We start from the raw sequence: 27557 nt of genomic DNA, 5'->3' as shown, positions 1-27557 counted from the left end.
TGCTGGAGGGAAGGATCCAACCCTGCAGCTTGTTCCATCTCCGCTACCCCACCCCTAAATCTGGAGCTCCAGCGAATCAAGGGAGCAGGACCAAGGAGCACTCTGGAAGAGGAGGAGGATGGAGGAGGAGGAGGTACCTGGATGTCGGTGGTGTCCTTGTCCGTGCCCAGGGTGAAGACGGAGTGAAGGGCAGCTCGCAAGAGGTGGGTCTCTAGGGCTGGCTCCAGGGCAGGTTTCATGGTGCTGGCAAGAGAGAGGAGCTGGTATTAGACTGTGCAGTACGGGGGTGGGACTGTGGTCAACATGGACACCAACCCACAGGGATATAGGCACAGGCTGGTGAGATTGGAAACTGAGGCACTGAGCTCGGGAATGACAAGGCCAAGGCGTCCCAGATAGACAGTGGCAGGACAGGAATAGCTCCTGTTCCCTGGAGCCTGCGGCCCCTCCTGTATCTGAGCCCGGGAGTGAGCCCCTCCCCAAGGCCCCTGTCATGTGATGGGAGTGAAAAGAAGAGCCCCGCCAGGAGAGAGTGACCCTTCCCTCCCCACCATCTCTGCCAGAGGCGCCACTCTTGGGAGGTGACCTGGGCGGGACAGTGACGGTGACTCCCAGCCTTGGGCCTGAGCAGCACTGGGGTGAGGGGAGCCAGCGGGGTGGGGGGTGGGGCTGTCTCGGTACCAGAGGTAGCCCACTGCAGCCAGGGAGTGGGCGAGGACGGCGCTGGGTGACGAGTCGTCGGGAAGCTCCTCGATGAGCTCCTGTGAGACGCGAAGGAGACAAAGGAGCGTGTGAGATTCAGGCCCGACTGACACCTCCCAGTGAGGAGATGACACAGCCAGTGCCCCACATGGCCAGCAGGATCCCCCACCACCTCCCGCTCCCCCGATTCCTTCCTGCCCATCCGACTTGTCCCCCTTCCCGGATTCCTGCCCAGCTCACTCCCAACCCCTTCTCTCCTCCTCCCTGTCAAAACTGCCCCCATTCAGCCCCATCCCAATGACCGAGCTGGGACCATGTGATTCCTTGTCCCCCACTCTCAGCTACCCTCAGCCCCGCAATTCCCCCCCTGCCCACTACCCACCAATCTCAGAATTTCTCCCAAGTCTTCAGCCCCAGCAATCCCTGCCCTCTGCTGCCCCCTCCAACACTACCCAGCCCCCACCCATTAGCCCGACCATACCCCTGCCAATCCCATGTCTCTCTCCTCCCGCCAGCTGCCGTATGGCGTGTCGAACTCACCACGATCCTCTTCACCACAGCCGCCTTGCAGCAGCGCGGCTCCAGCGTGTCCTCCCCTCTCTCCCGTGCAGCCAGACAGGCGGGGTAGATGGCCTGAAGGAACAGGAGCTGCTGCCCCTCATCCTGTACCCACCAGGAGTGGGGTATAGCGAGAGAGAACCTGTTAGCTAGGGACCTTCCTGCCCCACCCACACCAGCTCCAGGGCTCAGGCCTCAATGGGGGATTGTGGGGACCCGCCGATTGTCCAAATCCCCCACCACTCCTACACAAGCAGGATCAGGAACGGGGACAGTGCCTGTGGGGGGAGACGACCTCGGCTGTTGTGGGACAAACACCCCCATCTTGGGGGTCCCACATCATGGATGTAAAAGGGCCCCATTAGGGGTGGTGGATCAGGAGGGACAAGACCTTCGGCAGGGGGTGGGGATGCTGGGAAGGGACAGGGCAATCTTGATTCCAGCCCAGGTGGGGAACATTTGTACCTTATCTCTGCACTGGAGCTGCTCTCGGATGACCTTGAGAGCAGCTTCATCTTTGGCCACGTCCACCCCTTCCTCCTGCTCCGAATCCAGGGGGGTCCCTGCACCAGGGAGAGAAGGACAGGGGCGTGGTGAGCAGAGCAGGATTCAAGACCCCCCTTCCCACCTCAGGCCCCCAGGGCAGATGGGGCCCCAAACCTCCCTCTCAGGGATGCCTTCAGCCCCCAACAGCTGCCGAAGCCCAGAGCAGAGCCCCCCCTCCCCTGGCCAGGACTCCAGCTCTTCACGCCCCCACCCCCAGGTCCCCGTGCGAAGGGGCAGCTGTGTGACGGCTGCTGCTGTCCGTGGGGTTCGCGGGGCTCAGGCCAGACACCTGGGCTGGGGACCCCCCCCCCGTATCCCTGGGAGAGCGTCTGGGCCCAGGGGGTTCACATCCCGTCCTCAGCCCTCCCGGAGCCCAGCCTGGCTCCTCACCTGGCACAAAGCAGTGGCCTCCATCGGCCTGGCTGCTGCCAGAGGCCCAGGTGCTGCCGCTGTCCCAGGCTGAGCTGCCGGTGCTGGGCCAGGGACCTTCCCCCTCCTGGCCGGCGGGGGCTGGAAGGGCCTCAGAGAGCGGGCAGGGCGAGGCCTCCTGATGGGAAGGAGGGCTGGGCTCCTGGGGCCGCTGCTGCCCACACAACCAGCCCCAGAGCCACCCTGCCCGGCGCCCCTCCTGGGCTGGGTCCTGTCTGCCGAACCGCAGCCTGGGCCAGCTCCACCGGGGCCTGGTCGGGGCCGCTCCCAGCTCGGCGCCTGCGCCGGGAGCCGGGGTCCTTTTCCAGAAGGCCGGGCACTTCCGCCGTCTGGGCTGGACGGGAGCTGCTTCCCCGCCAGCGGGGACGCAGGGCTTGCTCTGCCCCTCGGGAAGGCGGCAGCTGCTTCCCTCAGGCTCTGGGGCCACCGGCAGAGCCTTCCTCCGCAACATCCGCAGGAGCCTGGCCATCCTGGAACCGAGCGGGGAGCAGGGCTGAGTCTGGGCTCAAGGCAGCCTTTCACTCCTGGCCCTTTTCCGTCCCTCCTCCTCCCTGCTCCAACCACAGCCGCCCCCTCTGCCCCCACAGGAGTGCAGGGAGTGCCATCTACACACATGGGCAGGAGTTCATTGCATGATCTGCTCCCAACGTTCCTCCTCGTAATCCCTGCTGCTGCAATATCCAGGAAGTCTCATCCTTTTCCAGCAATGGGGTCAGTCCCAAAGACCATCGGTTACTCTGGACAAGCAGCCCCCTCCTCTTATCCCAGGCCATTCTCCCACCCAGGCTAGAGAAGGAAGAGAAACCAGGAGTCCCGACTTCTCCTGGGAAACCATTCCCCACGTCAAAGTCACAAAGACCCTAGGCACAGGAAGACCAGGGCCCTCCTCGTTGCCCATTGATTTCCATGCTCAGCAGCTCACAGGCTCTGGCCCAGCTCCGAGACTCTCAGCCTGGGGAACAGTGTCCCACAAGGGAAGGGCTGGGAGCCCCATTGCTGGAACCTTTCCAAACACACTGGAGACGGCTCTGGAGAAGCCCCTGCCCGGTCTAAGAGTGAGGAGCTCTTGGGGGCTGTTTGCAAATGAAATCCCCCTTTGGAGATATCCTCTCCCCCTCTTTCTGCCTCTCCCCACACAGACAGGGGAAGCCACCGAGGAACCCGAATGCCACTCACTTGCTCTCAGTGATGGTACGATGGATGGCGGATGTTCAGGGTGAGCAGACGTCCCTCGCCCTCCTCCTCACTCCCCAAGCCCAAGGCAGGCTGGAGAGGGTGGTGACCTCAGGAGTTACCCTGCCCAGCCAGCAGGCAGGGTGATGACACGAGGGCGATCGACTGGCTGTGAAAACAAGTGTCTGTCTTATTGCCAAGGGACGGAGAAACTCAGCCAGCAGCAGGGGGGTGCAGAACACGGCCCTAGGGCGGAGGTGACAACGCCTGCAGGATCCTGACATCCCAGCACTTCCAGAGCCCAGGAAATAAGGTGTGAACATTTTCATGGAAACCGTTTTCTGTCAGAAAATCCATTCAGACGAAACCACTTTGTTTCTTGAAATCATAACAAGTAGGATGAAAATTCTTTGCAAAAAGATTTGTTTGCAAAACAAGAGCATCTCCAGTTTGTCAGAGCGCATTAAACTGTCTCGTCGTACACAAAGGGGAGACACTATGATCTAGAACATTAGATGAGATGCTTCAGGCTGAGCTAAGTAGTTGCTGCTCTTCACAATTTCAAAATAATAAAATGCAAATGAAATCGAATATTTGCTCATAATCTGCTATGGCTCAGTGTGGTAGGAACCCCCTAGTCTGCACTGCTCCGAGTGACACTCTTCAGTGGATCCCCATCACCCACCCATGGCGAGGTAGGTGGGAGAGGATTGTTATTGCTCCTTGACAGAAGGAGAAACGAAGGCTGAGAAAGGTGCAGGGACTTGTCTTAGCTGATGCAGTTGCTCTCAAATGAGCTATAGACCAACAATTGTTCATAGTAATTATTCAGCAAGTATTTCAGAAGAATTGGAATGTTCGAGAGGATCATGAACTGCTCTGAGACAATGAATGGAGAGCAGCATCCACATTGGTCAAACATCTAACTGGTTGTGACTTATTTGCTTGGTCATAAAAGAGAACAAGAAAGACCAGAGTTTCCTCCCTGTCAATAGCCCCCTCCTCAGCCAATCAAGGTTGAGACTTTGAGGGGTGGGAGGCTAAGGGGTCTCACGAAATAGCCCAAAGAATGGCCCTGGTCTCCCCCGAGGGGATCACTCTCGGAGCACTAGCCGAGAGCAGAGGAAAAGGACAAAGGAAGCAAGAAGAGAAAGGTAGGAGGGACAGAGCAAAAGGGAAAACAAAAAGGAGAAACCCCAATGTCCCCAGTGATTCTAAGGGACAAAGTCCTAGGTCGGAAATAAAATGCTGCCCCCACAATCTAGTGTTTTCCTTTCCTAAAAATCAGCCGGCACCTGATGGATCAGACTGAACAGGTTCCAAACCTCTCCGAGGCTCTTACCTTCTCTAGAGGGACGTCTGTTTTTGAGCAAAACCACGAAAAGAAAAGGAGAAAACTCCAAAGAGGGTCCTCCTTGCGCTCACGTACGTGCAAGTGAATGCTCTCTCAGTCCTCCAGGAGAGACCTCGAGAAGGAGACGTGCTGAAGCAAAGCCACAGGGATCTCCGAGGTGCCCCTGTCCTGCACCCCTGTCCTGCCTGGCTGATGTCAAGATCTCTCTGTGAGGTCATCGCCTCCCCACCACCTTTGTCCAATAGGCTGAGGTCCTGCCAAAGGCCCTTGTGATGTCACTGCCACACCCACCCCTCCCCTGCAGTGCTGATGTCCTGCCCCTGTCCAGCCACACCGGATGTTTGAGCTGCTTCCCCTGGATCACCCCTCTCAATGAGCGTTCATTGTGGGCTCAAGCCGAACACAGTAAAACATCAGAGGCTTTTCCCCATGCAAAGCTCAGTTTTTCATAAATTAGCAGACTTTATGGACAGAAGAGACAATTAGAGTACGTCATCAGACCCCCTGCAAATCACATGCTTTCTGTAGAGAATAGTAGCTAGTTTTTGACTACACACGTTCCAGAAACCATCTCGTCTTCATTAGAAGACATCAAGAGGTGGGGAATTCCACCACTTCCCTTTCTAGTTTGTTCCTTTGGTGATTCATTCTCAGTGTTGAATATGTGTGCCCTCTTTCTCATATGAATTGGTCTCTTTTAAGTTGCCAGCCACTGCGTCTTGTTACGCTTTTCTCTGCTAGATCAATGAGCCCTTTAATACCCGATAGTTTCTCTTCATGAAGTCACTTCAGCACTTCAATGATGTCACCTCCCGATCTTTTTTATCACCTAAACAGGCTGAGCTCTTTCAATAGCTCACTCGCAGGCATTTCTCTCCAGCCCTCAAAATATTTCATTGCTTTTTGCTGCCACATCTCCAATATTTCCAAATCTTTTTCAAAGGTGGACGCCAAAACTGGATGCAGGATTCCATGATCAGTCTTACTCATGGTGTGTCACCTCCCTCTGCTCCTCACTGCTCTTTTCATACATCTAATGATGGCTTTAGCCCCGTTCACCACAGCATCACCCTGGGTGCTCATGTTGAATGGCTTGCCCAGCATGGCCCCGAAATCCTCTTCACACTCAGTGCTTTCCTGGATACACTGCCCCATTCTGTAGGTGTGGCCTGCATGCTTTGTTGCTGGCGATAGGACCCTTCCTTTGGTTCTTTTCAAACTTGTTTTCTTTGAATGGGTCCAGCTTCTCAAGGGATCCGATTACTCTGTGTCACTGCCCTCTCCTCATCATTAATTACCACTCTGCTACGATTTTATCACCCACCAATGTTAGCAGCAGTGATTCTTATTTGGGTTGCAGTTCATTGATATTTATTTTCAAGTATTAGTCCTTGAGAGCCTCTTCATATCCCTAGTGCCCAGAACCTGCTCCTCACAGCACAGCGAGAAAAGGCCGCCCAGCCCAGCTGTCCCATAGGGGCTAAGCACAGAACTAACTTCGGAGCTTGTGCCGTCCATAGCTTCTGAACAACATGTGGGGGTCATCAGCTTAGAAATACACTCTAGACTGGTAGCGTAGACAGGCCCCAAATGTATCTAAGTGTCCCGCCTTGAAAAAGAGGAGAGAAGAAAACATAACCCTGAGTAGTGTTATTTTATAGTCGTGGAAACTGAGGCACAGAGAAGCAAAGAGATTTGCTCATGGTCAAAAAGCCAGGAATAGAAAACAGCAGATCTGCTGATAGTCAGTCCCGGGCCCTAGCCGTGTTTGTCCTGGCCTCTCTGCTTCAGCTCCAGTGACAACCCGAGTCGAGGTTTTCTTCTTTTCCGTGTCCTTTAACTTCACGTCACTGCAGAAGAAAGATTGTTTCTGACCAGCTGGCTCTAATGCATGGAGATGTCTTTCCAGAAGACGTGCTCTGGCTCAGTCCCATGTCGTAGGTTTCCTGGAGGAAGCGCTCGGTGACGTTCTAGGGCCTGTGTTACACAGAAGATGGACAGAATGGTCCTTTCTGACCTTCATTTTTTTCTTTCGCTCGGAGGATAACGCTGGACATTTTCTCTCATTCACTTTCCTTTGGAATAATTTCAATCCAGTCCAAAGGATTTCCTCTTCCGTTGTGTCTTCAGCACCTTTCCTAGCAAACAGTTACTGTTCGAGCCCAGGTTTCCAGTTTCAGGCTGTCCCAGGGTGAGATGGCCATGAAAGGGGGAGTAGCTGAACTGAACCTCTCCCCAGGTGAAGGGAATAAGTGCAGGGGTCACGTGAGAAGGAGCAGCATGTAACTAGGATCCAGGCCCGTTGGGTGATATAAGAACAGCCTGTGCTCAGCCAGGAGAGAGACCCGCAATGGGAGCAGGCCTGGGAGAGGCTTGGATAGTCCTTTCAAGGCAGTTTGGGTACACAGTAGGGGATGGAACAGCCAAGCTGCTAGGGTTGGGAGCTGGGCCTCCTGGCCGTGTCCAGGAACGAAAGCACAGCATCTGCCAGGAAGGGAGTCCCCACAGAGGGACACCGTAATCTCCCAGGGAGGGAAAAGGCTCTGACTGCCATTTCTTAACCTCAGGGGTGTTCTCCTGCTCTGCCAACCCCACCTGTATTTCAGCATCTCCAGATGCCTGAAGGTATCCTCAGACGTGCAGAACACAATGCCATCCACAGCCTCAGAAACAGCTCAGACATCATAATCAAAAAGGCTGACAAAGGAGGTGCTGTCGTCATCATGAATAGGTCGGAATATGAACAAGAGGCTGCTCGGCAGCTCTCCAACACCACTTTCTACAAGCCATTATCCTCTGATCCCACTGAGAGTTACCAAAAGAAACGACACCATCTGCTCAAGAAACTCCCTGAAAAAGCACAAGAACAAATCTGCACAGACACACCCCTAGAGCCCCAACCAGGGGTCTTCTATCTGCTACCCAAGATCCATACACATGGAAATCCTGGATGCCCCTTCATCCGAGGCATTGGCATCCTGACAGCAGGATTGTCTGGTTCTGTAGACTCTCTCCTCAGGCGCTACGCTACCAGCACTCCCAGCTACCACTTCAATCTCTCTGGTCACTCTCCAAGGAACTCCCCACTCCGAGACACTGTGGCCTGTAAATGCAGGTGGGGAATTAATTACTGACCTCGGTGGCGTTCAGACTATGTCCTGAAGCATGGGAGTGGGCCAGAGGGACAGCTAGCGCTGGCCACAGTGTCTCGGGTCTCGGAGTGGGAAGTTCCTTGGAGAATTGCACTGGGTGGGAGACTCAGCTGTGAAGGAAGAGGGCGGGCAGGAGCATCTCATCAACCCAAGATTGGAATAACTGAAGTAATGTTCCTTTTACACGGAGCCTCAGCTCCTTGGAACCTCTGCAAACGCTTTAGCCACGTGTTTAACTCCATCCCTAGGAGTAGCCTTGGATGGCAGTGGGAGGGCTCAGGTGTGTAAATGTTTGCAGGATGGGCGCTCAGGGCAGTCCCTGACGCCAGGGCAAAGTGGGTGTGAAGAGCCACTGTCTGGATTTGGGAACCTGCCTGCACACCGAACTCACTCGGTGCTGGGTGCATGACTGCAAGGCGCTGGGCCGGGGAAAATCAGCCCCGGGTGGTTATTTTGAGTAGAAAACCAGAGCCACTTCTGGGGTCTTTCAGCTTCTAATGCCCTTTCCCTTCTGCAGCTGGATTTCAGCGTACGATAAAATCCCTCTAATGCCACGTCACTGCCATAAATCACTGGACTGGGTGCAGGAGTCAGTAGGCGACGTTCTCTGGCCTGGGTTATGCCAGGGCTCAGACTAAATGATTGCTCCCAAAACTTTTAAAAGCTGAGCCCCCTCCTCAAGGCAAAGAAACCAATCGTGCCCCTCACCCGTCAGCAATGTGTTAGCGACCCCACCCCCCATTTTCATGGATACATCTTCAAACCCCACCCTTCCCACCAGGGCTAGCCCTTCCCCACGCTTCAGGAGACGCTGGAGTAGATGATCCTAACCGTCCCCTCTAACCTTAAGACCTGAGGGACCCCATCCTGGAGCATCTTAAAAATCCCAGTTCCCAGACTCTGGAACAGGGGCTGCTTTGCCGGGCTCACCTTTCTCCCTCCGTCAGGTTGGCCGATGGGGATAATGAGCCTGGAGATCTCATTCCCGCTGCTCTGAGTGCTGCCCATGTGCGCACGACCCAACTCAGCTCTTCCTGTATCCCAGGAATGTCTTTATCTTCTGGGATCCTCATGGGAACAGTGGGATGATTTAACGGACTCCCTTAGTCATGGGGCCTTTCTCTCTCTTTTTTTGTTTCAGAGCCAGCGTCCTGGAATCGTCTCCTGGTGCGTGGAGTGGTGGCAGTGGTAGGGGAGCTAGTCTCACTATATCGATGTGGGTTTTGGAAAGGTAGGGGGAAAGTGTTTGCCTACTCGTGACTCGTCTTCAGGAAGCTGCTGACTCATCCCTCCCAGCAGCCTGGAAGTCCGCAGGATTCACAGGAATCTGAGCTCCCCGCAGTGTGTGACAGGGACGGGGACCAGGCCCAGGGGACCAGAAACAGGAATCGAGACCAGCCCTGGAGAATGGTGAAGGAGACCTGCTCATGGAGGACAGACGCTTCTCCCAGGAACCCAGAGGAAGGGATCCATTAAGTGGGGACACGGGTGTGGCCCAGGAAACTGGAGTAGCATTGCCAATCCTCCAGGGTGACCGGGAGTCTGCAGGAATTCAAGATTAATTTTTAATTAATCCCTCTTACGGTGCCCCTCAATGGTGGGGACTAGACTGGGCGAAACTTTTCATCTAAACCAATTTTAGGTGAAAAATGCAGATTCAGCAGTTTGCGAATTGGTATCCGTTCTGCTGAATTGTTCACATCCAGCCCCTCCCCCCAGTTCTTAACAAGTCAAAGCATTTCGTTTAGACACTTTCCAAACAAACTATTTTGATTTTTCAGCTTGAAACAATTTTTTGTTTAAAAATGTCCTTCAATTTTATTTTAAAAATTCAAAAAGTTACAACCCTTGAAATGTTCCTGGGTTTTGTTTTATTTTTAAGCTTTTTGGTTCATGAAAAATTTGGAAAAAATTTAGTTTTGTTCAACCTGAAACCAGTTTTTTTCCATCTCTTTTTTTGGAATTGCCAGCGACCAAAAACTTCTGTTTGCCCAGCTCCAGGGGCGGGTGAGGATTTTAGCGATAATAGTGTGGGTCTCTGAGTCTCCTTGTTGCTCAAAGTTTTCTTACTGTTACAAATGAATTTGGGATGAGGGCAGGATGGGCAAGAGATTCCTAAAAGTGGGGGGGCTGATGGCACCCAAACTGTAGCCCAGCCCCTGTGCCACCCCTTCTCCTCGAGGTCCGGCCCCCTCAAACCGCCCCTTACCCTGAGGCCCCCCCTCATGCCGCCTTTCTCCCTGATCTCCCACTTCACGCCGCCCCTTCCCCCAAAACACTGCCCCTCCTCTCCCTTCTCTTCCCCCTCATCCAGTCGCTCACACTTATGGCCAGAAAAAAGTGGTGGGCCCTGGTCTCCCCTGGATGAGAGTGGGAGAGGATGAAGAACTCCTTTCAAATATAACCTCCCCCCCCACCTCACAAAAGCACAATTTGCCAGCAACAGCAAAAGATGCACCTAACCAACCCGGGCCAGTCACGCTGTGTTGTGTGTGACATTCCCGTCCTGGGGCGGTTTATGTCTTTGAGAATGTGAACCCTGCAGGCCTGGATGTTTCTCTATGTAATGTGACCTCAGTGGTCCTGATGAGAGCCGTTGTTTTTTAATGTTTCAGGAGCAGACATATTTATCATTCATGGACATACAGACATTTATTCATAATTAGAACTGGTCAAAAATAGCGGGGGTGGGGAGGGTCATGAAAATAGAAGAAACCACTCCCCCCCCATATTCTTCAAAGGTATTTGCAAATGTTTTTAATGATCAAATTTTTGTTTAGGTTTGGTGGGAAAAACTCCACGTTCTCTCTCAAGAGGGCAGAGAAATCCAAAATGTTTTTTTTTAAAAAGGGAACTTTTTTCAAATGATCAATGTAATCCAAAGTGGCATTTTTAGTTCAAAGGTTGCATTGTGAGTGTAAAACCATTTTGAACCAGCTCTATTACTGTATAACAAGATGAGTTTATTTTTCATGCTGCATTGTTTGGGCCAAGTTCCAAGTGGCATTTCAGTTTTTGCCCAGCTCTTCTCTTCTTGCGTCTGCACCTCTCATAAGCTGTGGCCTTAATCTCGGCCCTGGAAACATTTACGTGTATGTTTAACTGTAAAGACTGCTGTGAATAATTCCTTTTCAATGGGACAATTCTGAGGTCGGGTTTACACTGCGGCCCAATATCAGTGTAACTACGTCATTTATTTAATTTTCTTTCTTTTATATGGAAAGTTCTTGAGAGCTTAAAGCAGGTAAAATACATGAACCGGTTTGGACAGTCCAAGTTTGTCAGTGCAAAGTGACAGCAGAGATGTGGTATCTGTGAGTTTTCCATAAGTCTCTCAGGGTTACCCAGGATAACTTTGGGGATCTCTGTCTTGCAACGGGAATGTTCTCTGAAAGTGTCCAAACAGCTCAGAGATGCAGAACCATTCCCTGGATCCATTCTTATAGCTGTCTTCCGTGGAAAGCAGTCTGGCAAGTGTTCCTGTCAGCTCTTTGCTAAGTTATCTGCCAAAACACGAGAGTTTTCAGGTGCCTAAGTAGCCCCTGGAATCATGGTGAAATTATCCTCTCCGCCACCACCAAAATTTGAAATGGTGCCCCTGAGTGCACGGGACCCTACCGTGCTCCTCCAGAGGAGCTGCATTGACAGGCAACTCTGCAAGTTCTCTGCATGCCTCTGCCAGTGACCCCCATGCCTCTCCATTTCCTTGGCCACATGTATCCTGTCCCCATGCTGGCGGCTCATCCAGAAAAAGAGGGAAAGAGCTCACCACTGCGACCACCTGATGGATGGGTTGGGGTGAGATCAGCTGGTCAAAGCAGGCAATAGGGACAGAATCGGAGACTTGAAGCTCCTCCAGTGACCTCTGACCTTTCCAGACCTGCCCTTCAATCAGACACAGCGATTGTAAAGTTGAATGTGATAGTAACTAGACCCATTTTAAACCCTTCACCACACAAGAGAAAGCCCGTAGGATTCATCATTAATCATTTATTTCTCCTCCCCTGGATTCCTGCAGCCACCAGCCACCTTGGAGCTTTCCCTCGTCTCTCCCAGGCTGGGCTCACTTGATGGCAGGAGCTCAGCGGAGGGTCCAGCTTTGCTCTTTCGCTTCCATTCTTCACGTCTTTGGGTGGCTGCATTTGCAACTGAGCAGCCTGATGGAAACACTGAGTCCTCTGTCTCGGCAGGCAGGCCCAGCCGCCAAAGCCAAAGACTCCCTGAGAACAGGGGGAGGTTCGCCTCAACTCTCAGGAGTGGAGGCTGGGCCCATAGGGTAGGGTTACCATATTTGAACTTTCAAAAAAGAGGACACTCTGGGGTGGGGCGGGGGGAGTGGTAGCCCTGCCCCCTATCTACTCCCTCCCACTTCCTGCCCCCTGACTGCCACCCACAGAACCGCCAACCCATCCAACCCCCCCTGCTCCTAGTCCCCTGATCACCCCCTCCCAGGACCCCGCCCTCTATCTAAGCCTTCCTTCTACCCTGTCTCCAACTGCCCCCTCCTGAGACCCCCCACCCTAAATGCCCCCCTAGAACTCCACTCCCTACCTGTCCCTGACTGGCCCGCCCCCTATCCGCACCCCCGCCCCCGACACACCCCCGGGTCTTCCACACCTATCCAACCACTCCCTGTCCCCTGACTGCCCCTGCAGAACCCCCAAACCATCTAATCCCCCCTGCCTCCTGCCCCTGACTTCCCCCCGAACCTCCGCCCCATCCAACCCCTCTCTGCTCTCTGTCCCTTGACTCCCCCGACCCCTCTCCATATGCCTACCCCCTGACAGGCTCCCCCCAGAACCCCTGACCCACCCAACCCCTCCTGCTCCCTGTCCCCTGGCTGTCCCTTGGGACCCCATGCCCCTTCTCCAGCCCCCCGGCCGCCATAACCTGCTGCTCAGAGCAGTGTGTCTGGGGTGCGGAGCCAGACACAGTGCCGCGCTCCCCCACAGTGCGCACAGCTCCCCCCCCCCCCCCCCCGCCCCCAGAGTGCTGTATTGGGAGGGAAATCCTGGACCTTTGGAGAGTTTTACAAATTCCTCCCGGAGGGTGATTTAAAACCCCAAAAGCCGGACATGTCCGGGAAAATCCGGACGCATGGTAACCCGACCACAGGGACTCCAGGATCTGCAGCTGCTGCCACCTCTATGGTGATTCCTCCAACTCATCACCAACCAGCTCTTCCCCATTCTGCCACCTGGCCCCACGGTCTGACCGTGCAGGAGAACAGAAACCCTTTGGGACAGCAGGAGAGTCTCCTCAACGCCGCACTCTTTGCATGGCTTCCCGCGGTCACCGGGAAACACGACTACCCTGCCCCAGGAGTCTCTCAAGGAGCTGCCGGCGCAGTCACTGGGCACCCACTCGTAATGGTCTCGGGCAGTGGCATTGCAGAGGGAGCTGAGCAGACCGTCCCTTCCGTGACTTCCTGAATTGCTGCCAGGACGGATTCTCCTCTGCGCTAGGGAGAGTCCCCGAGGAAAAGCAGCCATTGGTGCGGGAGGGGGCAAGATAAGCTCTCCCCCGAGCCCTTGAAAAGCAGGCAAGCAGGACTCTGGGAGCCAGGGATCGGTTTGTCTTGCTGGGAGAGCAGAGCTGGAGAGCAGAAAAGGGCACTGGAGGAATTGTCGAAAAGTCAGTGCCATGGCCGGGTCATGAGCAGCCAGACCTAATGGTCAGAGGCAGAGTCCACACTCACAAGGCAGGAGTCGAGAGTCAGCTGGGTCAGGACACTGGAAGAGCAGAAGCAAAAGACCAAATTGTCTTCAGCACCTCAAGTCAGATGAGTCACCCCGAGTCCGCATGCCAGGAAATCAAGCCTGGGGAGGGGGAGCAGGAACAGCCAACACACGGTCCAGAGCCGGGGAGGAGCTCGGCTGTTCAGACAGCTCCTTGTTCCTGCTGCTGGTTTAAGGAGGTCCCGGGGGCCGATTAGCTGTTCTGGGACTCTGCCAATAGGTCCTCAGGGATGGAGCCTCAAATTGGGTCTGGACTTCGTCAGTCCTAGGTAAGCAGTTTTTTGTAGGTTTCCAGGTGGCTGCTCCCAGGAACCCTGGAGACCTGGGTTAATGACCCGGGGGTCATGACAGTGACTGATCTCTCCCCGCTCAAACCTCCTGCAGGAAAGAGTCTCCAGGGTCCCAGACGCATCCTCTGAGAATAAAAATACACAGTCATGAGGACAAATAGGCTATGGAACAGGAGCCCCCTCTTTGTTGCAACAGCCCCAAGTGCCCAGAAGAGTGGACGGTTCTTACCTCCAGGAGATGCCTGGGATCTTCCATCTAAGCCTCATTGGGACCCTTGTTTCTTGGTCTGACGGGATGAGACCATCTGTCCCCACTGCTCCCTGCGCTAGGCTGGCTGCAGCACACATCTGTGTAAGAGGCTGGGCCAGAGAGATGTTACAGTCAGGGTCCAGGCAGCCCAGAAGGAGAACAGAGGGTCTGAAACCAGAAGACGAAGCAATCAAATCAGCGGATTCGACAGAGAAGTTTTCGACCCTACAGGGACATCAAAGAAGGTCTGTTAGGAAAGCTGAGATGTTAGTCTGGAAACTGCTAAGGCAAAGATTGGGACTTGTTAAGATTCAGTTTCAGTCACTACAAAGTGTGTTGTGTTTTGTTTGTCTGTTTGAAATTTGTCTCTTTCTCTTGCTTAGTGTCACTTAAATCTCTTCTTTGTTACTATGCTTCCAAAACCACCTCAGCGTCGTGTGTTCGAGTGAAGTGTGAGTCTCCAGCCTACCCAACAGGCTGAGCTGTGCCCTGTCTCTCTGAAGGTAGCGAATAATTTCTGAGCGGTGCTGGGCCCAGGGTCCAAGGGCAGTTCAACAGACACCTCCTGTGAAACCCAAAGAGACCAAAGGAGCAGGAGAGATTCAGGCCCCACTGACCCATGGGAACTTCCCACAGAAGAGGCTACACAGGGCTCCAGACACAGCCAGCAGGATCCCTCCCACAAGCTGGGCCATGTCCTTCCCCTCCCAGCCCCACAGCTTCCTCCCGACCCCAGCCTCAGGAACCCCTCCCACCTCCCTGCTCTCCCCACCCACTCTCCAATACCAGGCTCTTTCCAGAATGGAAGCAGGTGCGTACCAGAGTTCACTCACCGCTAGATGCTGGCCAGGCCTCGTGTCACCGCTTTCTCGCTGGGCTAGCAACCCCGCTGATACTCACGCTTGCAGTTTGTTGGCTGGGAACTCAGCCCCCCAACCAGGTGACTGGCCTTTACTCCACTCCTTCCTGGGTCGTGCTCCTTCCAAACAAAGTCCAAAAATGTCTTGAACAGAAACAAGGCCTTCCACCCTCGTGGGGAGCTCTTCCTCGGCCTGATTTCGGCTTGGCCTGCCCTTCTTGGGTTTCTATGGTCTTCTGTGTCCCCTTCCTTAGGGACGGTGAGAGAACCCAGTCCGACCCTGGACTCCAGGTTTTGGCCAGAGGCCATCTACTGAACAGCTCGCTCTGCTTCTGTACTTTTGCTGCTGTTTTCCCTTCTTTCCTCTCAGGTGGGGCTCACTTGGTCATCAACTTGGCCTAGCCCCAGGCCTCCATTTCCGCTTCCACTAGCCCCGCATTTACAGTGAGACAGAGCAGTACCTGCAGCAGGGAGCGGGACTTGCTGAACAGGGAGGGGAACCTTTCAGAGCATCAGAGGAGCCACAGCCCTTGCAGCGCCTCGGGCATCTGGTGCAAGTGCCTGATGATGTGAAGCTGGCCCATGACCTTGGCTGTGACATCCTCGTGCTGCAGGGGAACGAGAACATGTCAGAGACTGAGACACTCCCCAGGAATCAGGGAGGATGAAGGGCACCTGGAACCAGCACCATCATTTCCACCCAGCAGCTGCTCATGTCTGAGTGGTGGATTCACCCTCCCGACCCCCAGGATGGAGGCTTGCTGTCCTCTCCAGTGACCTCCAGTGCCAACCCCCCTCCTTGTCGGGTGAGCTCCTGCCACCTCCCCATTCGTGCCCCTGACAGCTGTTCCACCTCCAACCCACCTGGGGACACCGCTCAAGTTCGTAGAACCCTCTCCTCCACCCCTACCTCCATCCCCACCCAGGTAGGGCAGGGAGGGGGCTCTAGCAGGGTGGCGGGGGGCAGGAGGGATTCTGGCAGCAGTGAAGTGGGATGGGGAGAGGCTGAGACCTTTCCCCAAGTCACCCCAGTGACAAAAGCTGAAGCCACAGGATGGCAGGCCTGGTGAAGGGGGCAGGTCAGCAGCCCCTGCTGACTGAATCCTCCCAATCGCTCGAGAGCGGGTCCAGCCCTACCAGCAGCAAGACCAGCTTCCCACGCCCATGTGCCTCAGCCCTTTCTGGTCAGTCGCCATCTCCAGTCAGTCCTTGGCCTCCCAGGCTGCCAGGGATGGGAGCAACTCTCGATGGTGGCTCGGGTGACATGGACACTAGGCCATGGGGAAATGGGTGCAGCTCTCTGGAGCAGGAAAGGTTCCCAGAGGGCACTTAGGGGACTCTCCTGTCCTTTCCAGGAGTGATAGCAGAGCACCACATCCTAAGACGAGAAGTCCATGAAGTCCAGAAGTCCCCACTAGGCTCCTTGCTACCAGGCCAGGGAATGGCGATCGGATGGGAATGAGGTCCCCACCCCAAGCTCCTGAGTCGATTGCAGCTGCTTACCGTGACCCCCATCAGTTGCTGGGCTTCCCCCAGGAGGGAGTAGACGAGCACCAGCCCAGCCTGGCTGACACGCAGCAGGGGGTCGTGGATGGCCAGCACTGCTGTCTGCAGAAAGGATCTTTTCTGCCCGTCGCAGAAGAATTTTCCAAAGACCTAGAAGCAAGAGGACACGAGGCTCGAGCAGATTGCCCAGAGCCAGCCTCCAAGTCCTGGCCGTACAATGGCATCACCGTTTAGTGCCCCAAAGGGCGGGGAAGAGAGCTGCTGTGGCCAAGGCAGTTCATTCCCCAGGACTCTTTCAGGGTCCCAGGGCTCAGGGAAGCCCCTTTATCAAAAGGTCGCAGGTGCTTAGGGACCAAAGCCTCCAGTGGCTCTTTCGGGAAGGCAATTTCTGGCAGGGGCCAGGATGGGCTGGAAATGGATCTCTAATGTGTGTGAGCAGGCCCACTCTGCTGTGCAGGGCACCGAGACGACAGGGGACCCTGTGTTGCTTCCAGCAGAGAGATCTCCTGCATCTCAGCGCCTAGAGGAGTGTGTGTGTGTTGTGGGGGGTGAGGGGGTTGGAGCTGACAGCCAAAGGTCTCTTCACCCCAGCTTAGTGATTTCTCTCGTCGCTGGGAATGGCCTCTGCAGCTCCTTGGTTTCTTCAAGGGGAATCCAACCTGCAGCCTGACAAGGACAAGGAGACTCATGGCCCAGTCCCCATCCCAGACACTCCTCGGAGACTTTTCTTCTGCTGCAGCAATTCAGCTTGTGGGAGGAGGGACAAGCTCACACAGTCTCTCTCACGGGGCGTCTGTGGAGCAGCGTTCTGTCGATGCCCTTGTCGATCCAGGAGCCGCTCCAAGGCCTCCTCTGTGATGTTGTGGAAATCACCCATTTCACCTTTGACTCCAGTCTGGGGGCACTGTGTTACGGTGTGTACGAAGGTTTGGATATTCTCTCCACAGTTGTGAGACGGGGGGCGGAGGGGTGGGGTTGATATCTTTGATTTTCTACTTGTGCAGCAAGTAGCCGCAACTTGGGTCAGTGACAATGTGTTTCTTTGGAACAGTGGCTGAGGTCCAGATACGCTGCCATTCCCTGGCCAGATCTGGAGACATGAGGGGGGGGGCGCATGTGGTCCATATTGGCTCTGGAGCTCACTATGTCCAAGACACCCAGAGCCATAATCCTATATTAACTCACCCACCCGGGGATCCTCCTTATGCCACGGAGCAATGCATCCATGTAAGACACTCAAATCACGGCAACTAGCGAGGTTCCAATGTGGGACCTTTAGCACCAGCCTGTCCCACTGGTTGCTGGATGAGGAGCTCTGAGCTGGAAATAAGGAGCGGGCTCTTTTCCTGTCTCCAGGAGGCATCCACTGCAGGGAACCCAGCCAGCCCCACTCCCCGGGCTGTGTCATGCCCTGGCACAGTGCCCTTACCTCCCCCACTCTGGCTGTGTTCTTGTAGCCCAAGAGCCTTCTGTCCTGGTGCCAGTCATAGCACCAGAGATCTTCCGCCTCATGTATGGTCAGGCCTGGAAGAGAGAGAGAGAGAGAGAGACTTTTCTCCTTCTGGTTGCAGTTTCTGTGTCCTTCCAATCCCATTGGTGGCTGCACAGTGGAGTGGAGAAGAACAGAGGCAGAGAGAGACTTGTCCTCCAGCTGGGGTCAGTGTGAGAGAAATGGTCTGGGGTCCCATTATCCACCTGTGGTCACTCTCAGTCCCCTATTGGGTTCCGTGTCCCAGCTGGGTTCCTTACCCCTCTGTCGGAGCAGCAGCTGGTAGAGCCGGTAAGTCCCCTCCCTGGCCTGCCGGCTGATGTCCTTGTCTGGATCGCTGACAAATAGAGCCAGCTGGGCCACATGGTGCCCCATCCTGGGGAACTCGGCAGAGATCTAATGGAAGGGAGAGGAGAGGGGACTCCATCAGCATTTTCCTGTTAGCTCCCTGTCCCCCCTGGGCCAGAGGGCTCCTTCCCCTTAGCCCCTCTGCAGGAGATGCTGGGGGAGAGGAGCTTGAGATCGACCCTTCATTTGCTCTGCTGCCAAGGGAGCCCGCAGCTGTTTTGGGATGCCAAGCAGGGGCTGGAGCATAGTCCCCTTAAAGGCCCAGGGACAACACTGAACCAGGACAAGAAGAACTTGACTCAAGCCGAGCTCAGTCCCTGCTCTGACCCTGCCTCCCCAGGAAGAACCCTCCTAAGCCACAGCCCCGGCAGCTGCAGATCCTGTAGCCTGCCGGAGCCAGCCCGCCTCCGCCTGGAGCCAGCAAGCTGGGGTCGGAGGTCACTTACGTCAAACTCAGGGAGGGTGACTGTGTATCTGAGCAGGGCTGTGCTGCTCCTGATAGCCCTGGCTCGCTCCTGGGACACCCTGGACACGACCCAGAAGTTGACATGCTGTGGGGAAAGGAGGCAGGTCAGACTCAATGGCCAGCTGCACCTGCTTTGCAAATGAGCCCCCCACGCCCCCAGCCCCAGGGGCCTGAGACATTCTGCGCAGGGGGGAATAGCTGAGGCCTTGCTGGCAGAGCTTTAGAAGGGGATTCTTTCCCCCAGGACACAGCTTGTACCCTGCAGGTCACAACTTGTCAGCGTCTCTCTAGATTGGGACAATGTTCGGGGTCGGGGCTGGTCCCCTCCTCCCAGAACTCCTGATTCCTGAACAGTTCACCAGAAAGGAGACGGAACCCTCCCCCTTCCCTGCTACGCAAATCCTTGGGGGGGTGTAGGGAGTGACTGAGAGCACAATCCCCCCAGGAATTTCAGAGCAGATCAGAGGGAAGGGCTGATTCGCTGGGCTCCTCCTGTTTCTCTAGGAAGGAGCGTGTGCCTCTTCTCTGAGAACCATCTCCCAAATCTCATGGGGTGTGTGTGTTGGAGGGGTGGGGGAAGGGTGGGTTTTCAGACTCTCACTCCCCAAGACAGCCAGGAGCCCTGTGGTTAGTGCTCAGCAGAACCAGGCAGAGCTCTGGCTTGAAGTCCCAACTCCTTTCTCTGTCCCTCAAGAAGGAAGGACCTGACACTGCATTGCACTGACCGCCCCAACCAAGGACGGCCCACTAGGGACCCAGCTAGGAGGACACAGTAGAAAATGGATCTTCCAGTCTCTCCTTACCAGTCCCCCAAAGAGTTGAGGTAAAACGGGGCTCACCTCCAAGATGAAGTGGAGCCTGTCTGTGTCTGGGGACTCTGCCAGCAGATTCCCCAGCATGGCACCCAGGACCTCTGCGATGACTTTGTGCAGAGCCTGCAAAGCATGGGTCAGAGTTAGGGAACCTGAGCCTACACCTGCCACAGGATGGGAAGAGGGGTCTCTGGGAAGCACTGGGGAGACTCCCAAACACATCTCCTGGCTTCTCTCCTTCACATCCCACTGCAGGCAATTCACAAGAATTGATGACCCCTGGACCTTTGATCCATGAGCTTAGCACGTCTCTGCAGAGGGCCTTGTAGGCAGAAGAGTATGAAACAGCCAAGTTGCTATGGATGGAAGCTGGGCTTCTGGGCAAAACACGGCTTATGGAAGAAAGAAAGAGAAAGAAAGAAAGAAAGAAAGAAAGAAATCCCCCAGAGAGGGGTAATCTCTTCCCTGCTGGAGGGAAGGATCCAACCCTGCAGCTTGTTCCATCTCCGCTACCCCACCCCTAAATCTGGAGCTCCAGCGAATCAAGGGAGCAGGACCAAGGAGCACTCTGGAAGAGGAGGAGGATGGAGGAGGAGGAGGTACCTGGATGTCGGTGGTGTCCTTGTCCGTGCCCAGGGTGAAGACGGAGTGAAGGGCAGCTCGCAAGAGGTGGGTCTCTAGGGCTGGCTCCAGGGCAGGTTTCATGGTGCTGGCAAGAGAGAGGAGCTGGTATTAGACTGTGCAGTACGGGGGTGGGACTGTGGCCAACATGGACACCAACCCACAGGGATATAGGCACAGGCTGGTGAGATTGGAAACTGAGGCACTGAGCTCGGGAATGACAAGGCCAAGGCGTCCCAGATAGATAGTGGCAGGACAGGAATAGCTCCTGTTCCCTGGAGCCTGCTGCCCCTCCTGCATCTGAGCCCGGGAGTGAGCCCCTCCCCAAGGCCCCTGTCATGTGATGGGAGTGAAAAGAAGAGCCCCGCCAGGAGAGAGTGACCCTTCCCTCCCCACCATCTCTGCCAGAGGCGCCACTCTTGGGAGGTGACCTGGGCGGGACAGTGACGGTGACTCCCAGCCTTGGGCCTGAGCAGCACTGGGGTGAGGGGAGCCAGCGGGGTGGGGGGTGGGGCTGTCTCGGTACCAGAGGTAGCCCACTGCAGCCAGGGAGTGGGCGAGGACGGCGCTGGGTGACGAGTCGTCGGGAAGCTCCTCGATGAGCTCCTGTGAGACGCGAAGGAGACAAAGGAGCGTGTGAGATTCAGGCCCGACTGACACCTCCCAGTGAGGAGATGACACAGCCAGTGCCCCACATGGCCAGCAGGATCCCCCACCACCTCCCGCTCCCCCGATTCCTTCCTGCCCATCCGACTTGTCCCCCTTCCCGGATTCCTGCCCAGCTCACTCCCAACCCCTTCTCTCCTCCTCCCTGTCAAAACTGCCCCCATTCAGCCCCATCCCAATGACCGAGCTGGGACCATGTGATTCCTTGTCCCCCACTCTCAGCTACCCTCAGCCCCGCAATTCCCCCCCTGCCCACTACCCACCAATCTCAGAATTTCTCCCAAGTCTTCAGCCCCAGCAATCCCTGCCCTCTGCTGCCCCCTCCAACACTACCCAGCCCCCACCCATTAGCCCGACCATACCCCTGCCAATCCCATGTCTCTCTCCTCCCGCCAGCTGCCGTATGGCGTGTCGAACTCACCACGATCCTCTTCACCACAGCCGCCTTGCAGCAGCGCGGCTCCAGCGTGTCCTCCCCTCTCTCCCGTGCAGCCAGACAGGCGGGGTAGATGGCCTGAAGGAACAGGAGCTGCTGCCCCTCATCCTGTACCCACCAGGAGTGGGGTATAGCGAGAGAGAACCTGTTAGCTAGGGACCTTCCTGCCCCACCCACACCAGCTCCAGGGCTCAGGCCTCAATGGGGGATTGTGGGGACCCGCCGATTGTCCAAATCCCCCACCACTCCTACACAAGCAGGATCAGGAACGGGGACAGTGCCTGTGGGGGGAGACGACCTCGGCTGTTGTGGGACAAACACCCCCATCTTGGGGGTCCCACATCATGGATGTAAAAGGGCCCCATTAGGGGTGGTGGATCAGGAGGGACAAGACCTTCGGCAGGGGGTGGGGATGCTGGGAAGGGACAGGGCAATCTTGATTCCAGCCCAGGTGGGGAACATTTGTACCTTATCTCTGCACTGGAGCTGCTCTCGGATGACCTTGAGAGCAGCTTCATCTTTGGCCACGTCCACCCCTTCCTCCTGCTCCGAATCCAGGGGGGTCCCTGCACCAGGGAGAGAAGGACAGGGGCGTGGTGGGCAGAGCAGGATTCAAGACCCCCCTTCCCACCTCAGGCCCCCAGGGCAGATGGGGCCCCAGACCTCCCTCTCAGGGATGCCGTCAGCCCCCAACAGCTGCCGAAGCCCAGAGCAGAGCCCCCCCTCCCCTGGCCAGGACTCCAGGGGAGGGGCCTGTTCCCCCCGCCCGGAGCAGCAAGGACCAAGGTGGCAGCAGCTCTTCACGCCCCCACCCCCAGGTCCCCGTGGGGAAGGGGCAGCTGTGTGACGGCTGCTGCTGTCCGTGGGGTTCGCGGGGCTCAGGCCAGACACCTGGGCTGGGGACCCCCCCCCCGTATCCCTGGGAGAGCGTCTGGGCCCAGGGGGTTCACATCCCGTCCTCAGCCCTCCCGGAGCCCAGCCTGGCTCCTCACCTGGCACAAAGCCGTGGCGCCCGTCGGCCTGGCTGCTGCCAGAGGCCCAGGTGCTGCCGCTGTCCCAGGCTGAGCTGCCGGTGCTGGGCCAGGGACCTTCCCCCTCCTGGCCGGCGGGGGCTGGAAGGGCCTCAGAGAGCGGGCAGGGCGAGGCCTCCTGATGGGAAGGAGGGCTGGGCTCCTGGGGCCGCTGCTGCCCACACAACCAGCCCCAGAGCCACCCTGCCCGGCGCCCCTCCTGGGCTGGGTCCTGTCTGCCGAACCGCAGCCTGGGCCAGCTCCACCGGGGCCTGGTCGGGGCCGCTCCCAGCTCGGCGCCTGCGCCGGGAGCCGGGGTCCTTTTCCAGAAGGCCGGGCACTTCCGCCGTCTGGGCTGGACGGGAGCTGCTTCCCCGCCAGCGGGGACGCAGGGCTTGCTCTGCCCCTCGGGAAGGCGGCAGCTGCTTCCCTCAGGCTCTGGGGCCACCGGCAGAGCCTTCCTCCGCAACATCCGCAGGAGCCTGGCCATCCTGGAACCGAGCGGGGAGCAGGGCTGAGTCTGGGCTCAAGGCAGCCTTTCACTCCTGGCCCTTTTCCGTCCCTTCTCCTCCCTGCTCCAACCACAGCCGCCCCCTCTGCCCCCACAGGAGTGCAGGGAGTGCCATCTACACACACGGGCAGGAGTTCATTGCATGATCTGCTCCCAACGTTCCCCCTCGTAATCCCTGCTGCTGCAATATCCAGGAAGTCTCATCCTTTTCCAGCAATGGGGTCAGTCCCAAAGACCATCGGTTACTCTGGACAAGCAGCCCCCTCCTCTTATCCCAGGCCACTCTCCCACCCAGGCTAGAGAAGGAAGAGAAACCAGGAGTCCCGACTTCTCCTGGGAAACCATTCCCCACGTCAAAGTCACAAAGACCCTAGGCACAGGAAGACCAGGGCCCTCCTCGTTGCCCATTGATTTCCATGCTCAGCAGCTCACAGGCTCTGGCCCAGCTCCGAGACTCTCAGCCTGGGGAACAGTGTCCCACAAGGGAAGGGCTGGGAGCCCCATTGCTGGAACCTTTCCAAACACACTGGAGACGGCTCTGGAGAAGCCCCTGCCCGGTCTAAGAGTGAGGAGCTCTTGGGGGCTGTTTGCAAATGAAATCCCCCTTTGGAGATATCCTCTCCCCCTCTTTCTGCCTCTCCCCACACAGACAGGGGAAGCCACCGAGGAACCCGAATGCCACTCACTTGCTCTCAGTGATGGTACGATGGATGGCGGATGTTCAGGGTGAGCAGACGTCCCTCGCCCTCCTCCTCACTCCCCAAGCCCAAGGCAGGCTGGAGAGGGTGGTGACCTCAGGAGTTACCCTGCCCAGCCAGCAGGCAGGGTGATGACACGAGGGCGATCGACTGGCTGTGAAAACAAGTGTCTGTCTTATTGCCAAGGGACGGAGAAACTCAGCCAGCAGCAGGGGGGTGCAGAACACGGCCCTAGGGCGGAGGTGACAACGCCTGCAGGATCCTGACATCCCAGCACTTCCAGAGCCCAGGAAATAAGGTGTGAACATTTTCATGGAAACCGTTTTCTGTCAGAAAATCCATTCAGATGAAACCACTTTGTTTCTTGAAATCATAACAAGTAGGATGAAAATTCTTTGCAAAAAGATTTGTTTGCAAAACAAGAGCATCTCCAGTTTGTCAGAGCGCATTAAACTGTCTCGTCGTACACAAAGGGGAGACACTATGATCTAGAACATTAGATGAGATGCTTCAGGCTGAGCTAAGTAGTTGCTGCTCTTCACAATTTCAAAATAATAAAATGCAAATGAAATCGAATATTTGCTCATAATCTGCTATGGCTCAGTGTGGTAGGAACCCCCTAGTCTGCACTGCTCCGAGTGACACTCTTCAGTGGATCCCCATCACCCACCCATGGCGAGGTAGGTGGGAGAGGATTGTTATTGCTCCTTGACAGAAGGAGAAACGAAGGCTGAGAAAGGTGCAGGGACTTGTCTTAGCTGATGCAGTTGCTCTCAAATGAGCTATAGACCAACAATTCTTCATCGTAATTATTCAGCAAGTATTTCAGAAGAATTGGAATGTTCGAGAGGATCATGAACTGCTCTGAGACAATGAATGGAGAGCAGCATCCACATTGGTCAAACATCTAACTGGTTGTGACTTATTTGCTTGGTCATAAAAGAGAACAAGAAAGACCAGAGTTTCCTCCCTGTCAATAGCCCCCTCCTCAGCCAATCAAGGTTGAGACTTTGAGGGGTGGGAGGCTAAGGGGTCTCACCAAATAGCCCAAAGAATGGCCCTGGTCACCACCGAGGGGATCACTCTCGGAGCACTAGTCCACCCTCACCTCTCTGTGAGGGCCTCCCACAATCCCCACCCCCACCCCGGCTCCAGACACAGAGCTCCTGGTGGTGGGAGGAGAGCAGAGGAAAAGGACAAAGGAAGCAAGAAGAGAAAGGTAGGAGGGACAGAGCAAAAGGGAAAACAAAAAGGAGAAACCCCAATGTCCCCAGTGATTCTAAGGGACAAAGTCCTAGGTCGGAAATAAAATGCTGCCCCCACAATCTAGTGTTTTCCTTTCCTAAAAATCAGCCGGCACCTGATGGTGTTGGATCATATTAAAGAAGTTCTGTATTAAAATCACAAATGAGTTTGATTCCCCAGAGTTTAAATTCCAGGGTATTACTAATTAAGAGGTCTCTTGGTTTTTGGTACTGTTTCTCTCCCTCTATGTATGAAACTTGCAAGCTGCTAATTGTGTTAGTACATTCAAAGACAGAGTCTGTTCTCAAAGCAATTCACAGAGAGAGAGACTCAAAGCAATACTCTAACAACAGAAACAGCACCCAGAGACTCCCCACCCTTTTGTTGTATTAACAATTGTGATTAAAATAGAGATAGAGGATGTATGTGGATGGATGCTTGGTGTGGATAATAACTGAATGATCAGGGAGGTGCCAGCCTAAGAATCCAGTGTCCATTGGCTGAAGAAGGCGTCAAGTGGAAATAACCAGAGGACCCCACCCGGAGGGCAGACTGGAATCCACCCAACAGCCTCAAGAATGGGAGAACCAAAGAACAAGATAACATCTTGGAGCCGTCAGGAATGTGCTATCTGCTGATTGATTCAGCAACAGCATGATGAAGCAATTCCCATAGACTGGCATAGGAAGAAATTCCTATAAAAATAGACTCTAAAAAGTGAGAACTTTGGGGTCTGATTCTGCAAACCAACTTCCAGGAGCATCAGATGAGCATCTGACAAGGCCCTGCTCCCTCCTCATGTCCAGGCCACCTGGCCAGTGGCTTGGCATGAGCAACTCTAAGGCTGGTAACTATGATAACAACCTTGCAGAACCTGTGTGTGTGTGTGTATGAATGAATGTGTGAATAAATATGAGATTGAATGGCATGTTATAGCGATAACTAACTGCTTACTATGATTCTTTCTGTATTCACAATAAATGTGGTATTTTGCCTTTTTCCCTTTAATAAGATCCTGCTGGTTTTTATTTTATTGGTATAACATTTGATCAGACTGAACAGGTTCCAAACCTCTCCGAGACTCTTACCTTCTCTAGAGGGACGTCTGTTTTCGAGCAAAACCACGAAAAGAAAAGGAGAAAACTCCAAAGAGGGTCCTCCTTGCGCTCACGTACGTGCAAGTGAATGCTCTCTCAGTCCTCCAGGAGAGACCTCGAGAAGGAGACGTGCTGAAGCAAAGCCACAGGGATCTCCGAGGTTGCCCCTGTCCTGCACCCCTGTCCTGCCTGGCTGATGTCAAGATCTCTCTGTGAGGTCATCGCCTCCCCACCACCTTTGTCCAATAGGCTGAGGTCCTGCCAAAGGCCCTTGTGATGTCACTGCCACACCCACCCCTCCCCTGCAGTGCTGATGTCCTGCCCCTGTCCAGCCACACCGGATGTTTGAGCTGCTTCCCCTGGATCACCCCACGCAATGAGCGTTCATTGTGGGCTCAAGCCGAACACAGTAAAACATCAGAGGCTTTTCCCCATGCAAAGCTCAGTTTTTCATAAATTAGCAGACTTTATGGACAGAAGAGACAATTAGAGTACGTCATCAGACCCCCTGCAAATCACATGCTTTCTGTAGAGAATAGTAGCTAGTTTTTGACTACACACGTTCCAGAAAGCCATCTCGTCTTCATTAGAAGACATCAAGAGGTGGGGAATTCCACCACTTCCCTTTCTAGTTTGTTCCTTTGGTGATTCATTCTCAGTGTTGAATATGTGTGCCCTCTTTCTCATATGAATTGGTCTCTTTTGAGTTGCCAGCCACTGCGTCTTGTTACGCTTTTCTCTGCTAGATCAATGAGCCCTTTAATACCCGATAGTTTCTCTTCATGAAGTCACTTCAACACTTCAGTGACGTCACCTCCCGATCTTTTTTATCACCTAAACAGGCTGAGGTCTTTCAATAGCTCACTCGCAGGCATTTCTCTCCAGCCCTCAAAATATTTCATTGCTTTTTGCTGCCACATCTCCAATATTTCCAAATCTTTTTCAAAGGTGGACGCCAAAACTGGATGCAGGATTCCATGATCAGTCTTCCTCATGGTGTGTCACCTCCCTCTGCTCCTCACTGCTCTTTTCATACATCTAATGATGGCTTTAGCCCCGTTCACCACAGCATCACCCTGGGTGCTCATGTTGAATGGCTTGCCCAGCATGGCCCCGAAATCCTCTTCACACTCAGTGCTTTCCTGGATACACTGCCCCATTCTGTAGGTGTGGCCTGCATGCTTTGTTGCTGGCGATAGGACCCTTCCTTTGGTTCTTTTCAAACTTGTTTTCTTTGAATGGGTCCAGCTTCTCAAGGGATCCGATTACTCTGTGTCACTGCCCTCTCCTCATCATTAATTACCACTCTGCTACGATTTTATCACCCACCAATGTTAGCAGCAGTGATTCTTATTTGGGTTGCAGTTCATTGATATTTATTTTCAAGTATTAGTCCTTGAGAGCCTCTTCATATCCCTAGTGCCCAGAACCTGCTCCTCACAGCACAGCGAGAAAAGGCCGCCCAGCCCAGCTGTGCCATAGGGGCTAAGCACAGAACTAACTTCGGAGCTTGTGCCATCCATAGCTTCTGAACAACATGTGGGGGTCATCAGCTTAGAAATACACTCTCGACCGGTAGCGTAGACAGGCCCCAAATATAT

General features: G+C 55.0%; 1 protein-coding gene across 1 annotated transcript; it reads right to left on the bottom strand.

Moving 5' to 3' along the window:
* Positions 1-21187: 21187 nt before the first annotated feature.
* LOC142068990 (uncharacterized) lies at positions 21188-22895 on the bottom strand. Its single transcript, XM_075119103.1, has 3 exons — positions 22388-22895; positions 21864-21961; positions 21188-21214 (listed from the first exon to the last, which is right to left on the bottom strand). Exons 1-3 carry the CDS (start codon positions 22893-22895, stop codon positions 21188-21190), a joined length of 633 nt encoding a protein of 210 aa, XP_074975204.1.
* Between the last annotated feature and the right edge of the window lie 4662 nt (positions 22896-27557).

This window comes from Caretta caretta, chromosome 14 (assembly GCF_965140235.1).
Source record: "Caretta caretta isolate rCarCar2 chromosome 14, rCarCar1.hap1, whole genome shotgun sequence".
Lineage (NCBI taxonomy): Eukaryota > Metazoa > Chordata > Testudines > Cheloniidae > Caretta > Caretta caretta.
Note: the sequence above shows the minus strand (reverse complement) of the source record. Positions and strands in the feature narration are given on the sequence as shown.

Excerpts from the sequence above, each read along its gene's own strand:
- LOC142068990 (XM_075119103.1), bottom strand. The coding sequence starts at position 22,895 with ATGGCCAGGCTCCTGCGGATGTTGCGGAGGAAGGCTCTGCCGGTGGCC. Across the intron at positions 21,962-22,387 it reads GCGCCACGGCTTTGTGCCAG|GGACCCCCCTGGATTCGGAG; the intron begins GTGAGGAGCCAG and ends TCCCTGGTGCAG. Across the intron at positions 21,215-21,863 it reads AGCTCCAGTGCAGAGATAAG|TGGGCAGGGGGGGAATTGCG; the intron begins GTACAAATGTTC and ends ATTGGTGGGTAG.